General features: G+C 36.7%; 1 protein-coding gene across 2 annotated transcripts in view; it reads left to right on the top strand.

Moving 5' to 3' along the window:
• Positions 1–17,896, top strand: part of IL1RAPL1 (interleukin 1 receptor accessory protein like 1) — a 689,617-nt gene that overhangs the window by 645,976 nt on the left and 25,745 nt on the right. For both annotated transcript variants that reach the window (XM_018084251.2, XM_018084252.2), the window contains 2 exons: positions 12,772–12,904; positions 15,420–15,565. In XM_018084251.2, the coding sequence (XP_017939740.1) occupies positions 12,772–12,904; positions 15,420–15,565 (279 nt within the window). The remainder of the gene's footprint in view (positions 1–12,771; positions 12,905–15,419; positions 15,566–17,896) is intronic.

The following is a 17,896-nucleotide window of genomic DNA, read 5'->3' as shown; positions in this document are numbered from 1 at the left end:
TTAAATTTCAGTTTCATTCTAACATGTAACATGCGCTAATCATATTAGGAAGGAGTCATTTTATTCAGAATGGCAAACTGCTGCTCTTAGCTAGTTCTTATTTGTAATGCCACTCTTAAATGTACAGCAAAAAAATCTTTCTCAAGGATGAAGTGGCTGTTCTCAGCCAGTTCTCTCACTCTCGCAGTGCTTTGCTTCATTTTGTCGATGTTTTAATTTTTCCTGATCAGTCCCCAGACAAAGTAATTTCATAGTATTTGATGATCTTTTATGTTAAGGGCCTGCATATTTCAGCCTTCTTAAATTTATGTTTGAAGACAGAGGTGTAAAATGAATCTCCATGTTAACAAGGTTCAGGCTGCCTCTCACCTGACCTGGGTACTGGAGATTTAGGCCCGCAGTTTTCTCCAGGAGGGGAAGTACTGGAAATTGCAAGGGACCTTTAGGATGGAGAGAGGAGGGATAGGATAGACAGGGTGGATGTGGAAACATGGGCAACAGGAATGTTGGGGGCTTTTGAGGAGAAACAGCATTATCTGCCTCTCTCAGCTCAGCCTTTTTCTGGAACATGCTTTTAATCTGTTGCAGTGTCACCAGGTAGGTGCCAGTAGCCCACCTCTAAAAGGATATCTTCTTGTTAACATCATCCAGCTCTCCATGTACACACTCCTGAAGAGCTCAGGTTCTAACCTCAACAGCAATCTTTTTCTGCTTACCAGCTACTCCCTCCACACAATACTGGCCTAAACATTCAGAATGGAAATAACTTTTACAAGAATTCCTTATTGCAGCACAAGGAGAAAAAAATGAACAGGACATTGAAAAGTCACCAGTGTTCCTATTGAATTAGCTTTTCTCTCACATTCATAAGGACAGGTATTAGTTTTAGAGACTGACTCAGAGGAAATAGAAAAGATACAGGACCAACCACCCCTTGTCATCCTATTACCTGCCTTTGACACCACAGAAGTGCTGCCTGCCATCACAGTCTTGAAAAAAATCCTCACTTCATCTTTAAGGGACCACCTAGAATAGGAAAAATTTTGCCTTTTTCCTTCTGCCTTTTGTTATTGTCCTCTGTTTTTTCATGCTTCTTAAATTACCTTATTAATTAACAATTAAGCTTTATCATCTCACACTATGAAGTGTTTTAGGATAATAATTTTTATAAAGTATAGTTTAAGTACTTGCTATCCAAAATCTAATGCATTTTAAAAAAATCCTAAACATCTCTTTCCAAATTTGAGTTATAGCTATCTCTGATTACCCTGAAAACTGGAGAAAATAAACAATAAAAAGTTGGAGATGAAGCACTCAATTGGATAAGATCACTTAGCTGTTTCTTATCATACCAATAAATTTACATCTTTTAACTTCTCATGTAAATGCATGTTTTCTTTAAAAAGCACATTGCTGAATTTCTCTCAGAAGGCTTTTCTTTTTTTCTTTTTGAGTTCTAGTCCTAATGAAGCTGATTCCTTGTCCTGTTTTATATGCACATCCTGTTAAAAGAGAAAAATGGCTTACAGAGGACAGCAATACGACCTTGCCTTTTATTATTGGAATTGCTGTAGTGTAAAGTCTGTCAAAATTTTCATCATAAAATTAAGGTTGGACTCAATGATCCTTGTGGGTCTCTTCCAACTCAGCATATTCTGTGATTCTGTGATTCAGGGACTATGATTCTCTTATCTAGATGTTTGGCCTCATGCTATGGAATTGTACAGGTTCAGGATGCTGAGATAATAGATCTTTGCTCTGACACAATATGGATGACTGTTTTCTTTCCCATTTTGTGTGCTTGAAGATCAATGATCCTAAATTAACATTAAAGTGTTTTAAAGTGGTTCTTTTCTCCTCCCTATTCTCATTTCAGATAATCCATATGACTTAATTTAAGATACATAGGGATTTAAACTCCTTTGAGAGTGTACATTATGCATATAGGAAACTATCTGGATATGTAATCATGCAATACTTAATGCCTAAGGCCATTAATTTTAGACTGTTTTATAAATAATACTCATTTTCATATATTTGCAATTATGACACATTTTTAAATGAGTGGATGTCATTTAGATGGTAAAGGACTGAAAGCAAACACTATACTAAGTACCTTCTAAAAATCCATCCTTGTTTTACTCTCCAGTAGTTTGTAACAACACTTACAAATTATTGCCTCAATACAAATCAAAGCCTACAGCTGCAGTGGTATTCTTTAGACCAGGTGATGGGCTGTGTAGTGCAAGGGTTAACACACTATCTTCTTCTTCCATAGATCTGGACTAAAATTCTAGCTCCAAGTCACAAGTGCAAATGGATTTTGCAAACTTACCCTGATCCCTTGAGTACAGGTGTCCACATTATAAAGCCATCATACAGCCTGGGATGACCAGCAGCCTCAGCTCTGGTGGGGCAGAGGACCAGTTGAGTGGTGGCACCTGCACCTCTGTGGAGACCTGTGCTGTCAGAGACACCAGCCTGCCACCTCTCTCCTTGCACAGTTTGTATCATAAATATTGCATAATGAATATTTGTCTCTGTTCCTGTAACCAGCAGCTGTCACACCTTATATTTCTATTGTCACTCAAACCCTGCTTTTAGTCCTTGCTTTGAAACCTGAAAAACTGTTAAAAGCACAAACAACATTCCAGACAATGTTCTGTGTTCCCAGGGCTTGAATGGGACAAGGTGAAATTTTCCTTCTACTTTTTAGAAATGCCACAACTCCCATGTCTCTCAAAAAACATAGAAAATTAAAACAAACAAACAAACAAACAAAACAAAACCAAAAATCACAACAACAAATCCTTTACTTCACTTGTATACACACAGCACAGAAAGTAGGGTATGGGTATGACATCAAGATTTCAAGCTTATTCCCTTTTCTAAACTAATTTCCTTTAAAGTCGGGTAGTACATATGCAGTGCTAGCTGGATTCTTTTTATTCCATTGATGGCACTTGGAGAGCTGCCTTCACTAAGTGTTGTCTATCAATATGCAATTATATTGAGGTATAATCTAAAAATACCTGTCTGCCTTTCATGTAGAAAGGAAGCTGATCAATAGCAGTAGATTCCAGCATATGTATGATCCAAGAGTATGACATATTCATCATGGAGAAACAATCGAGTTTCTCTGTTTGCATCTTTGTGAACTGGAGGGTGTGGGGTTTTTTTAATGAATTTTGTTTCAGTGTTTTCTTGAGAGAACAGAACTAACTGACACATGCAAAAGAAATAGAAAGACTACATGATGTAATGACTGCTGTGTAAAAGGAGAAAACCTAGTGCTGTTACAAACAGCATACATTCCCATTTTTATGCAATAAAAATATTTGATGTGTTAGGATTTTTAAATTATATAAACAGATATTAATCTATGTGGTACGTAATTTAATTGCAAACAATTTCTAAGGATATGCTAAGCATTAGTATTTTCTCTGTGTGTTGCAATTATCTTCATTATATAAGGTGGGAACACCAAGATTTAAAGCAGAAGCACATTTAAACTATATATATGTATTTACTCTTTTTCATTCTTTTGTTCACATAGAAAAACCAGTATGAATAAACATGAAATACCCTTCTACCATCAGTACTGCTTTCCCACAGTAAAATGGAAAGTTGGTGCTGATTTTATTTATCTGTTTTATTGATAATCAACAGGTTCAGTTTATCAGGGCTCAAATTTTCAGTGTTTCTTAATGACTTTCCTGGAGCAAATTTGAGCAGACAAGTTGTGTCATGTGTTTTTGAACCAAACTGAATTATTTAGATTCACATAATAGATGTGGTTTATTTCAGTTGTATTTATTCTGTTGTGCCACATTGCTTCATGGGAACAGTAGTTTTCCCCATTCAAATGTTTGCCAGACTAATCTGGGTCTTTTTCAAATGACATTTTCAATCACGTGGTCTGATCTGATGGAACAGATTACTTAAAGAAAATCTTAGAACTACTAATGTTTCCAGTGTGTGCTGAAGAGAAAGATCACTAGAGGAAGATAGAGTGTTTAATTATTTGTTGTTTGTTATTTGAGTCTCAGTTTACTTAATACTCACTTAGCAGGTGTAGGTGACACTGTGCATGCTACTTCCAAAAACTCTGCTTTTAAAAAAAAAAATCTTCCATATGCAGCCCATCTCTACAGAATTTTTCAGAATACCTCCTTGCCCAAATGATTTCCAGCAGCCTACTCAATCCATGATAGACTTGCTTATGAAGAAAGAGCAAGGAGAAGAGTAGTCAGACTGACCAATGGAAAGTAAAACCACAGTTTATTATTTAATATATATGTGTGACTGCAAAGCTGAGAATTTGCTGTATGCACTCAAATTACCTAATGATGATAAAACACTACAATCCCTCTTTCCAAAGCAGTTGAAAAGCAGCTTTTATGAGACATACTAGTAAAACACATTTTCTAATGCTGTTCATTAAATTCTATGCCCAAAGAAATCAACTGGATGAACAGTTAGGGGCTGAAATAGCCACAAGAAGTTGAATTTGAATGTAAACTGAATTGCCAAGTCTGTTTCTTAAGATTATCAATATTTGCATTTAAGTGTGACCTGACACAGTAAGTTGTTTGCTAGAACTCCCAAGAGTTAGCCTATTTTGGAAAAAAAAAAACAAAACAAAAATTATGTTATTTATTATTAGCTAGAATCCAGAACAATGTCTGCTATTCTTTGTACTGAAAGGGTTGTGCAGTGCACCTGAGAGGGAGGCTGGGAGAAGGTACTGAGGCTGCAGTTGGTTACCATGATTTATGAGCGGGTTTTTTTGACATGGACTAGCACCCACAAGACACCAAAGCAAACCCACTGTATTCTGTTAAGAAAGAACAGAAAAACCTCCATAGCAAGACATTTGAATGCTTTTGTCTGCTGGAACAACACTCTTCAGGTTAAAAATAAAAAAGTCCATTATATCTACAGTTTTCACAGGTAAAAGAAAGTGAGGTGGAAAGGGAGCTGTGCTATTGCAAGTGTATTGTTCAAGAAGCTCCTCAGCAAAACAAGTCTAGCAACAGCTGTGTTCTAACCAAGAGAGACATCAAAGTCCTGCTTTGAACTGATGCTGCTTTGCTCTGGATTCTGTTCGGGAAGGAGGAATATGGTAGTGAGTGCTGTAATGGCTTGAAACTAGTACAGAAAGTATTCCAGTTGAGTAGTTTCTTGAGGCCCATAGTCATCTACAGGTTTTATGGTATTTCTTATCAATAAATATGCTTTACCAGGGGCACACATATTGAATAATTGTCTTTTTTTTTTTTTTGCCTCCTAACGTAAACTCTGTGAAATGTGAAAAGATAAACAGGAAACCTCTCTGCTTTTCTAGGAGTTTCCCAAAATATGACCCAGAGTAGGACTTCACAAAGCTAAAGACACACAAGGCCTTTCTGGTTGTCAGTGATTGCTGAGAGTCAGTGGCATCCACAGGGTGTTGCCTACTGACTCTCTTTCGAGGCACAGGAAGAGACTATATGGTCCCTATGGGAGCCCTTATGGGAGTCCTTTATGCAATGGGAACTTCGGGTTGCTAGCCCAAAGGTTATTTTCTTACCATATAGCATTACTAAAATGCAAAAACCACAACACCATAATCAAAGGCATTATGGCTGAAAGAGAATCCAGAAAGAAACCACTGAACAATACTAAACTGTGCACAGAGTGAACAGATTTAACGCTCTCAAGTCATAAGCCTGTAAGAGGTAAGAAACATGTGAAGTTTGACATTTAGAGCCACCTTTTTTTTTTTCCTCTTCTTTTTTTTTTCCCTTGATTGGAAATATTTCATTACCTGGGACATTTTCTTGGAACTTATATCTAAAAACAGCTAAGCTTTAAAACAGAAATTATTTTTTGATCTCATAGAGACTACACAGTAAAAAAAAGTTTGTAATTGCATCTGTTTAAAAAAAAAAAAAGAGAAAATATCAACTTCTAGAGTAAAGTTAAGTCAAGCTTTTAAAATAATTGTAGTGGTTTTCCTTTTCTTTAGCAATGCTTGCTTTATGCTTGGGATAGTTGTTTCCCACTCCAGCCTCTACTTCTGAAGAGGAAGGAGTGAAAAATACTTGCTGAACAGCTAATTTATCAGCCTGACATTACCATCCATCAAGAGGAGAGGCCTGCTGTTAGGAAAATCAAGATTATTGGTTCACGGGTTTTATTACCTCTTGTGAAATGAGGGCAAGTTTAACAATCTAGGTATCTGAGAGATGTTCTGGGCATTTCGATCCCCAAATCCCATACATCACTTCTTTTTCTGCAGTCTGCTGTGGTGGTTGCTGTCTTCATTGACTCTCTCTTGACAGTTCTGCTGCTACAGAACCCGTTCAAAGCATAAAGGACTTGGTTTCTTTTCCTTCACTATGAAGCAGTCCAGTACAAGTTTTTAATACTCTCAGGTTAATCTTAGATTTTACCATGTATTTTTGTCAGTATAGCACGTTATAAAGTGTTGCAGAGTCCAGTAGCTCAGGGCTGATGACAGGGAACATGTCAGCAGCAACTTACAGCCACCTCCATGAAGTGTCCTGCTATTGAACTGTAATTCAGAAGAGGGAAGCCGTGGAAGCCAAAAGGCTTTTCATACGACAGTGGGTAACTATGAGTAGGTGAGCAAGTTTAGCCCTATGGTGATTGAGGACTATTTTCTTAGTAAAAATAACAAAGAAAACTCTAATGAACAAGAATTAGGCTTTTTTTTTCCTTTCCAATTAAAAAAAAAAAGAAATCAGAAATTGAAGGGATTTTTTAAAATCCAATAAATAGTAATATCTACAAATTCAGTAAAAGTTCAAAAGCTACAATCTCTCTCTGATCGGTTGAAAATTTTCTACTGGCGTTTTTTTATGGTGAAAGAATGGTTGTGTGTTCTCTAAGTTTACACAATTATGATCTGGAGGAGTTATTAAAAATGTAATTCAGATTTCCATGTAATCAACATTCAGCTTTGCAGCACAGCAAAATATGGACAGGCCTATTAATGAAGAAATATAGCTGTGTAATCACATTCAGGACTTTGTATGATGCTTGCATGATAATACTTAGTGGAATGATTACACCCAGCCCTTTCAAACCTACATCTACTGAATTCAGAACAGAGGGAATTTGCAGATTGTGTCTTTACAATCGTATGGATACCAGACCTGATTGCTTGCCAAAGACTTCAAAACCTACCACTCAGTGATGGGGCTTAATTTTACCAGAGATTAGCTCTCAGGTTGCAGTTATATTTCAGAAAATAGCATTTTGATTTGCCTTGTTTTTTTTTTTTTTTATTCATCCTGATCTGCTGTATGAAACACGCAGCGAGACAGTTACGTTATGGGAAGAGAGTACAAGATATCAAGATGCAAAAATATGTATGTAAACTGGAGGGTGGCATAGCAGTAGGTGATGCTTTTTGCAGGTAAGGAAGGAATCAAGAGGAATCTCTACAGTTCAGCCTGCTCTGAGAGAATACTCACGGATCTTGAGCATATGAGCATATGATCATATGATCAAGGCACGTGGCTGAAAACTATATGGTACCTCATTTTCCTTTGTTATTTTCTTTTTCTTAATCACATTTGCATGAAGGCTATCAACAACTATTGAACTGTTTTAGGATACAAGACTTCTCTGAAAACCAGAGCAGCTTCTACTTACCTGCCTTCTGGGCTTGGCAGCGACATCGGCAAAGCAAAAGGGTAATTGACTTTGTGAGGAATAGGTGCTGATCTGTCACACATAGAAAGTTAACAGCTTTCACAACCCTCCACTTGAAAGACTAATATTTTGTCAGTATTTTTTTTTTCAAATGTGAATGGAAAGAATTGTATTTAATTCCTGTGTGAGAGATTTTGATTGTGTCTGTCTTGCCCTTTTGTAATCTTTAGATGTTACTATTCCAAATAAATGGTATAGGTATTTCATACACATAAGTTTTACAAATGGCTTACTTTGCACAGTAAAATAAAGTCCCACATTTCAGTGCACTTTACATTTCCACTCTTTTGGCCCTCAATATTTCTAGATATTGAGCATGGTTCTAAAACACTTCTGTAATATGTCTTGGGGGATTCTTCTGAAAAGAAGTTGCAGAATATGTCTGATTATTGTCATTGCTTCCAAGAAAAATGGTTGTACTTCACTGAAGAATCTGTCAAATCAAAGCTAGAAAGGATGCTATCGTGGTGTATGTTAACTTGTATGACTAATGTTGCAAGTGCAATTTAGATGACATTTCACCGACCACAAAACATTCACTATTTGCTAATTACAACTAGCAGGTTCTTAGCAGGCTGATATTTTTAATTAGAACTTATACACTAGGATTTGACTTAGTTTGGGGTTTTTTTAAAATATGTTTGGAAGTTGGACAGTGCCCTCTGCTGGACTTAGGCTCCCATAGCTGTAGTTTGCAAAGTGCCCCAAATGTTGTCAATTAGTGAAAATGAACACAAAGTCAGTGTTGCTCTGCAGAAGGGATTTGCTGGTTTCGAGGAAGTATACTTTGTTTTAGTCCCTTCTTGCATTCTGCTCTACGTGGAAGCATACTGTGCAACAAAAATTGGTCTCATTTTAGATGGCAAAGAACTTTTGACTAATTTAGTTTGAACCCTGTTGGCTAGGACTGACAGTGAGACTTTATCACAGTGAGCAGCAGGAACATGTAGTGCTAGGTATTCCAATTTTTGAAAAAATAAACTCAATACAGTAAGAGCATATTCATCTTCAGAAATAGGGGTGATGAAGAAATATGCAGTTGAACTTACTTTTTCGTCTTTAAGACTTACATGTCTTTATTGCATTATTTCGCAGTTTAAGAAGTTATACTTAGAAGTCAAAAGTGTAATTTTTCTTTTTATCCCTTCTTTAAGGTATTTGGATTTTTTTTTTTTTTTGAAGGGTGGTTATAAAAATAGCAACACTACCAGTTTCTCTTAATAATTCTAATCTCATGCCTTTGGACTTTCCCAGGGTCCATTAAACAAAAAACAAACAAACAAACAAACCCCAAAAACAAAAGTAAAAAAAAACAAAACCACAAAAAAAAAACCCCAGACAAAACAAAAACAAAATCAAACTCAAAAACCAAACAAAAAAACCCCATGACAAACAAAAACCCAAGAACAAACAAAACCAAAACAAAGCCATTTACCCAGGATGTAACTTTAATTTGCAATGTCTCATAGCAAAAGAGACAGAGAGAGATGAATTTCCCTAGTAACTTAATTGAAAATGTTTAGTGAATTTACAATATGAATTTAAAATCCTTCAAAGATAGACTATAAAACTGTAATAATTCAGCATTTACAGGAAAATCGAAATTAGTAGCATTGAAAGCATTACATATCCATTCATGAAACTTTTATGGGTTTTAAATTGCTTCTCTAGTTTTTCTCAGCACAGAAAACACATGGAGGGAAATAGCTGCATAGGGTTAGCTGCGAGTGATTTCTATTAATTGATCAGCAAGTTGTTTTATACATTAGCTTAAAGACGATACAAAGCAGCTCTTGTGTTTATTATGTGTTGCATGTTTTCTAAAAATCTGCAGACTTCTTAAAAAGCAGATTGCCCGTGCAGAGCAGCTGTTCTGTGTCAAAATATGCATCATCTCTCTGCTCACTTCAGAGGTGCACTTCTAGGGAAAAATGCAGCCCATCCTCCAGCACACACTCACTCACTCACTCACTCTCATGACAGCAGCTCTGGAGTAGAGATGAAGATGTGCTCCCAGAATACTCTGTCCACTCATAATATTGCCCTTCTGTCAGCCTTTATTTACATATGCCTGCAGCTGTGAACCTCTTTGCTTCACCAAGTGAGCTCCATGCCCTCTGCAAGGAGCTGTGAGCTCTGAAGTGACAGACCTCCACATTAATGGTCACAGTTGGTCATTAGCTTTTCACTGTATCTTTCTTGATGTCCTGTTAATGAACTCCCTGCTGGCTTGTTGTGAAGATTGGTCAAGGTAAACAGTACTGGTAATTTATAGCTGAACCCCCGGCAGGCAAACAGCCTCCACTGAGTAACTGCAATCAACACAGTACTACTGAGTGGCAACACGTTCTTCCTAATTTATTTCTCAGTTGTAACTATTTCATGTTGAAAGGAAGCTTTGGATTCTATGTCGAAAAATGTGTTTACATATTTTATTTGGGGGTGAGAGGAATTTCTTTAAGAATTTAATAAGGAAAACAGCCTTTTTATTTTTGGCATATTTTTACCCTTCACAGAGCATGTTTTCTTAAAAAACACATTATGCACATGAAATTCACCTCTAAAAGGCTCAGAAGCCCTCTCAGTTACAAAAATTAGCTCTCAGGTGGTCCCTGTTAGATGCAGGAGCCTGGAGAGCTTTAATGGTTCAGCACCTGTGGTGTCTAATCTCTGTGAATCATGGATAAATTGGCCAGAAGTTACAGACCCTCTAGCTGTGATCTTGCTAGCTCTTAAAAGCTATAAAGTTTCAGCCGGGTCCTGGCTTGGTAGGAAAGCTCTGGAAAAAGCCCAAGAAGTGGCAGTGATGCATTAGGTAGCACTCTTCTCTTTAAGACTGGTAGATAGTGTCATAGGGGTTATCCAGTTATCACAGGATCCTACCTTGGCTTTAGATGGGCAGGTACCTTTCCCCATTTCAAGAGTGAACAGATTCCACAGTGGCCAAGACTTTAAGGTTTTATATTTTCATTTTCACTAGTTCAAGTATCATAATTTTGATGCAAAGCAAACAAAAATAAAAGGTGGTATATATATCTGCAATGAAACTGCCATATGAAACTGGCTTTGCATGTCCTGGGCAAGAAAATTTATCATGTTCTATTACAGGTTTTCGTGCACTTGACGCGGATTAAGCGGTGTCCCGATGATCATCTCATTTCCTGCAAATGGCTTCAAGATTGTAAAAATCTTTCCCCCCAGTGCTTCCAAATGGCACTTCTTGAGCTGTGTAGAGATTAAGTAGTTGAGTTTCCAGAAAGGTGTCCAGACCATTGCTCCCTGACGTGTGGAAATAGGAGCTATGGTTGTCTCTAGAAAGACAGTTTTTGCCTTCTCATTGAAGTTACTCACCTTACATTTGGTAACTTTGCTCTAAATTATATGAGATTATAAAAATTTCTCATTATTTAGAGATTCTATTTCATACTCTTTGATTACAAAAGAGATCCTTCTCTCCATCCTGGTTTCAAGTACTGGGATACTCCTGTTTCCTTAGCAGGTACTGCTGACAAAGCATGCGGCTCCAAACAAAACTTTGTGAAATTACTAAAAGCAACCAAGTTCTTAAACAGCTTGTGAAAGCAGCACAGATGGTACTTGCTTGATGTTGCCCATCTTGAACAAACATTTAATTCTGCACCTTTTATGGTGTGGATGTGAGAGTTCGAGACAGAGGAGTCATATGCTTTTACAGAAAACCATAAATCATTTCATATAAACAAGACATATATTTAATAATTGCTCATCTTGTTATGTAGCATCCTGCATTTGTTTCCATGCTAAAAAGTAAATAAGATGTTCAAATATTAATGTCATATGTTTGAGAAGGACCAGGTCCTGACCCAAAAGAGTGTATTTTTAAGGAAATTAATTGAACCCAGATGGTCTTACGGCATCTTGATGCAGAATGAAGTAGTGCTAACAATGTTTTATTCTTATTTTTTGTCTAGGAGCTATGGACAGTGAGCTTTAAAATCCTAAAATCAAAAACTGAAAGTGTAAATAAAATATGAATTTGGTCTCAGCAGTAATACAAACTCCATGAAAATACTCTTCGTGGGGGGTGTGTGGGGTGGAAAACACTCCTTAAATCACACTTCCTTAAATGGCTGTGTATTATCCACTAAAAAAATGCATACAGCAGTTTAGAAGAGATGATGCATGTTGAGACAAATATCTTTACAGCACTGAATGGGAAATCTTTAACTATGTGTCTGTCCTCTCGTTTGTACAATCTTAATGACACACAAAATGTGTGCAAAGTACTGTTTCGATCTCTGTATGTGCTCTGGATGAACCCCGAAGCCAAGTGATGTAAACATAATGTAAGGCACAACGAAAATAAACCAAAGTGAAGCCATATTACATTTTTAAATTTTCAGTATAATGATTAAATCAGTAACGCTCTACATATATAGAATTTCTGCTCCTTGCTGCATGTACCTAATGTTTATCCCCATTCTTAATGTGAGACACGTCCCACAATGTACAGAATGAGTTTGCATGTGCATTTTTTCAAGTGTCAGTGTTTAATACCTTCCTACTAAGATAGCTTAGCAGTGAGCACACATCTTTCTACTGGATATCCCTTGGGAATGGTACTCTACAGGAATATACCAGCCTTTCTGCAGAAACCATTGCAAAGCTGAACTAACACAATATGATTGCAGGTCTATTTTACCTAACCTTTATCTTTTTCAGAGGAAACATGGAAATGTTTTGTTAAGACTTAACAAACATAACTTTTGTTAAGCTAAATCATGGTTAAGCTAGGTCCTTTAGGAAAAAACATAATCTTTGATTTCCTTACCAAAAAAGAAAACTTAGTGAAAGAATAATAAAAAACATCCTGTTCTTATGTATAATTTTATTTTTATTATATTTATTTTCAGAAACTGTATTGAACCTAGTGTCAAGACAAGTAGATACTTTTGAAAATTTTCTACTAATATAGTTTTTTAATCAATTAAAGCAATTGACTCAAAAATGAAACTTATTTTTTTACAGATTTTGAAATAACATATTTTCTTACATTCTTTGTAACAGGTGGTTCTGCTAATCTAACCTGCCGAGCTTTCTTTGGATATAGTGGAGATGTCAGTCCTTTGATCTACTGGATGAAAGGGGAGAAGTTCATTGAAGATTTAGATGATAGTCGAGTCTGGGAAAGTGACATTAGGTAAAAGAAAAAGCTTTTTTTTTTTTTCTTTTTTACTCTATATTTTTGTGATACTTAATGTAATACTTTTTATCACAGACTAACTCAGGAGTACTTTGGGTCTGATCCCTTTTTGCAACATCCATATTTAATCTTTTTGTCTCCACAAGTAGAGAATAGAAAAATGCACTACTCAGCCAGATCTGATATTAGAGAGCTGCAAAAGCAGAATAGCTACCCAAAAAGTGTTGTAGTGTTGACCAACTGGAATTTACAGTGGCTTTTTCAAACTGTGACAGTCCACAATAAAAACCATTAAGACACTTAGTAAGATGAAATAAAGAAAAATAAATACATCAAGAAAAACAGCTCAAAAAGGCATTTTCAAACATAGAGCCTTAAAGAAATGCTGAAGTCTGACTTCCCTTTTGGAATATTTTGATTTATTTTCTTCGTGAAAAAAACTTGATTTTTCAGGGATGTTATCTGGCCTGTGAGAGCCAAGCATCCTGTTATGTGGGCTGCTTGTATCTGCTGAAATACTGCCATTTGTGTCTTGTACTTCTACTGCTCCTGGAAGTGCTACCTCATTTGGAAATTAAGGAAAAAAGTGGGTTTGTGTTGAGAATTGCATACTTGACATGACATACCAACTCCTATCCAATATGAAGCATCTGCTCCGATCTGAAGGGATTCCTTTTTCATTTATAATTCTGTATGTGTGTATATCACTGAGTTTATCATGGATAAACCCAGAAATAAAGGCACATCTAAATATGCATGTCATGGTTTAACCTTAGATAGCAACTAAGCACCACACAGCAGCTCACTCACTCCCCTCTTATCCCCCTCGCGTGGGGAGAAGAATCAGAATAAAAGTAAAGCTTGTGGGTTGAGATAAGAACAGTTTAAAAATTGAGACAAAATAAAGGATTATAATAATATCAATAATATTAATTGTAATAATAAACATATATTACTAATAATAATTGTAATGAAAATGAGAGAAAGAGGAATAAAACCCAAAAAAGACAATATAATTGCTTACCACCCACTGATCAATGCCCAGCCTGTCCCCAGGTAGTGATCCACGGCTCCTGGTCAACTACTTCCAGTTCATATACTGGGCATGGCATCCTATTGTATGGAATAACCCTTTTCCCAATTCTGGTCACTTGTCCTGGCTATGTTCCCTCAAAACTTTTTTGTGCATCTGCTCACTGGCAGAGCGTGATACTGTGAAAAGTCCTTGACTTAGGGTAAGCACTGCTCAGCAAGAACTAAAACATTGGTGTGTAATCAACATTATTCTCATACTGAATTCAAAACAATACGCTGTACCAGCTACTGAGAAAAAAGCTAACTCTATCCCAGAAAACTGAGACAGTGCATTACAAAGGAAACTAAGAAATCATGGATGTGTTATCTATAGTGATTGTCTATAAGAGAACAAAATTAGCCTATTTTACTTCACTTCTTACATGGATATTTACAGTGTCAACAAAAGACATGAAGTCAGGCTCAGTTTCAGCTTAACATTGGACTTCTTCAGTGTAACCAAAGTAACAGAAACATTCCCTTTAACAAAATCAAGAAGACCACCTTGATATTCAAGGTCATCATTACCAGATATAGGCAAAATGGAAACACATTTCACCCCTGTGTATTTCGAGGTCAAGATTGATACACTAAATGGCATGTGACACTCAGATCAGATATTTTGCATCTAAAGCTTTTCCCAAGCCCTTCTGCCAGTGACTTGGCTTTCTGATGACTAACAAAAAGGTGAAAAGAACTCTGTTACAACTTTCTTGTTTTGTGGAGGGAGGAGCAGAAAGGCTGGTTTCCACTTCTTACGTCAGGCGTGATATGAGGGAGCAGCCTGGAATAATTTGTCATTTGCTTTCTTGGGTTCCTAAAACCACTGACGGTCTTGCTAAGAAGGAAAGATAGTAATGTGAAGACAGGTGGAGTCTTACACAGGAAGTCTTTTATTTACCATCTGTATGAACTAGAGGCATCTGGCATACCAGCTCTTTCTACTGTTTTATAATACATAATCAAATCTTATACTGCATTCTAGAAATAATCTCTCAGACCATGTCATGAACATATTATTTCTGAGTGGCACATTGAAAAGCCTCAGAAAAAGCACAAATACTGTGTTTGGCCCAGACTCCTAGTGTGACTCTAAACCCCAAAACAACAGTTTTCCCTTTTCTTTCTTGTCACGTTCCAAGACTTCATGGATCAGGGTCTCCATCAGAGTGTGCAATGATATATTATCAGTGTGCATATCATTTTGCTTAAAGAAGACAATGAACTGAAGCTCTCATTAACATTTACAGAACCAATCCTCCTCATTAGAAGTGAGGAAGAAAAGGGCATGACAAAATTTGATTAAGATTGCATCAAACCATAACCAAGTTTGAAGCCAGGGAGCTGTAGGTTGTAAGCAGCATTATTATGTCATGGTTATCCAGTGCTCCACTATGACACAAGTGGAATAGTAGTGATGGTTGGTTTTTTTTCTCAGGGTTCTCAAGGAACATCTCGGGGAGCAGGAGGTTTCCATCTCATTGATTCTTGACTCTGTTGAAGAGGCAGACCTGGGCAATTATTCATGCTACGTCGAGAATGGAAATGGGCGCCGACATGCCAGCATTCTTCTACACAAAAGGGGTAAATATGCAGCTTTTCTCCATGAAATGGTAAAATGTAGGGGAGATCCATTTTTTACAGAGCTTCTTTCTGATGCAAGCATGAATTTTGGCTTCCTAAGAACCAATAGTCAATTATTATTTTCCCCTAGGAATTTGTACAGCTTGAAAAACAAAACAGAAAGGATGTTGTTAATTATGGATGCCACTGGAAAAAATACAGTAACACCTTTTAATTATATCTCTATAAAAGATGCATTTAATAATTCCTTAGTTTTGAACTTAATAAAGGCTCAATAGAGAAAAATAGTAGGAAACAACAGCTAATACAACTGCAATAATTTTCTGTAAGAAATAAAATCAATTATTTGCAAAACCAACAAAAATACATTCCACTTCTATCAGAAATGCCACCTAAACCCCATGCCAGGAGAGTTCCTTCATTGCCTAACTGTGGACATTTTCCTTCTAACACTTTTGTTTAACATCAACATTTCTGAAGTGAAACATCATGACAGAAACTTCTGAGGACCTTCCTGTTTCTCCTCACCACTCACATCCCATGATTCCACCCTGCCTAATAGCCACGGCCATCTCCCACAGAGATGATTACAGAGAGATGGAGAATCTCTTGCAAATCAAGGCTCCCAGCCCCATTTTGTCCACTTTACCTCTCAGAGGGTGCTCCACATGCCTGGGATTGACACTCCCTACCCTCAAGCAGCATCCCGCTGGCCTAAGAGAACAAAGAATGAGCAGGAGCAGTGTGTGCACTTTGGTGTCATTACTGTGCTTTTTTTAGATTGCTTGTAAAGGTGAGCAAACCAGGTTCTTATTGTGGTGCTGAAGTACTTTTGGCATCTCAGTTTATATCAGAGCAGTGATGTCTTCCCTAAATTTACTTTCGTAGCATGCAAAGGCTGTCTAAGTTTAGAAGGAAACTATAAATCAAGATAGTGTGACCAAATTATTTAAACATATTATGTACCTCCAATTAATTGAATAGAACTAATCTGTAGCCATTTTTCTGAACTCGTCATTTTCTTGAATTCACTTGCCACATTTTCTTGAATTCACTGAGATAAGAAACTAATATATTGAAACTAATAATTGAACCTCAACAATATACCAGTTACTAGTCATATATTCCTCGTTCAGAGACATTTGAACCTTGGATCTTAACCCAAAACACCACTGACATCCAATGGCTTGTCCTTAATAATTAAATTAGTTGATGAGACACCAAAAATAAAGAATTTTTAAGGCTTAATTACTTGAAAGGCTTTTAAAGGCTTTAAATTACTTTAAAACCAATACTTAATTGACATGATGAATCCTTATTTTCTCTTCCATACAAGCAGTATCTGCAACACTGACAACACATACTTCTTTTCTGTTCTGTGACCACCAGATTTTTAATCTAACAGTGTAGGCATGAATTTTGAAAGAGTCTGCTTTCCTTGTTTCCTTTTTTGTAGAACTCAGTAAGTCAAACACACCACAGTATGTGCCCTCATGATGACATACTTCAGAGGAAATAATCTCAATATTTAATTGCCCTTATGAATAGTAAAATGATAAAAACAGCAAAAAACCTCCCCAAAATATTTTTTTCCTCTTTAAGTAAAGCTGAATCTGAAATTGATTTGGAAGCACAGTCTGTTGTGCCCTCAAAAAACAAAATGTACCTGATACAAGCCTTCTACACACTTTGCATGTTGACAACTGTTTCAGTGAAATGATAAATTAAGCATGACAGATAAAAATTTGAGCTAGTCTCTGAGGTCTCCTAGGAAGAGAAGCTTTACACTTCTTGCTTAGTCTTCTGTATATCACCATGACAACCTTTCGGTTTAGGTTTCCTTGTTTAGATCCACATTTAGTCTCTGCTAGGAATGAGTTAGCTGTTTATTAATTTCTGATTATTTGGCTGACTTAGAACAATTGGGACCTAACAATTAGGAAAATTTGCTTCCTGAACACTAAGATATTTGCAGAGTATTAGTTTTGGCTGGTTTTCTAGTTAGTGATCTTTTTTTACCAGCAGTATAAGTCAACAAAGGTGCTGAATCTGGAATGTTCACTGCATACCTGAAAAAGAAATTATAATCCTTCTTAAACTTCCTCTGTGGAACATTATCACCAGGATCAGAAGGGACAGCAAAGCAGAAAACTCTGCTACTGAACAAAAAGCATTCCCGGGAAAAGAGGTATTTAGGGCTAAACGCTGCAGTGGGGATTCAGGTACAAAGTTTAAGCCTTTCAAACACCCTTGCAACTGCTGCTTCAACCTGGTCAGTATAGTCTCTGTAAACTTAAAAGTCCAGGGGGAGATTTTAGAAATACCTACAAT

This window comes from Manacus vitellinus, unplaced genomic scaffold, assembly GCF_001715985.3.
Source record: "Manacus vitellinus isolate BGI_N305 unplaced genomic scaffold, ASM171598v3 scaffold_7_pilon, whole genome shotgun sequence".
NCBI lineage: Eukaryota > Metazoa > Chordata > Aves > Passeriformes > Pipridae > Manacus > Manacus vitellinus.
Note: the sequence above shows the minus strand (reverse complement) of the source record. Positions and strands in the feature narration are given on the sequence as shown.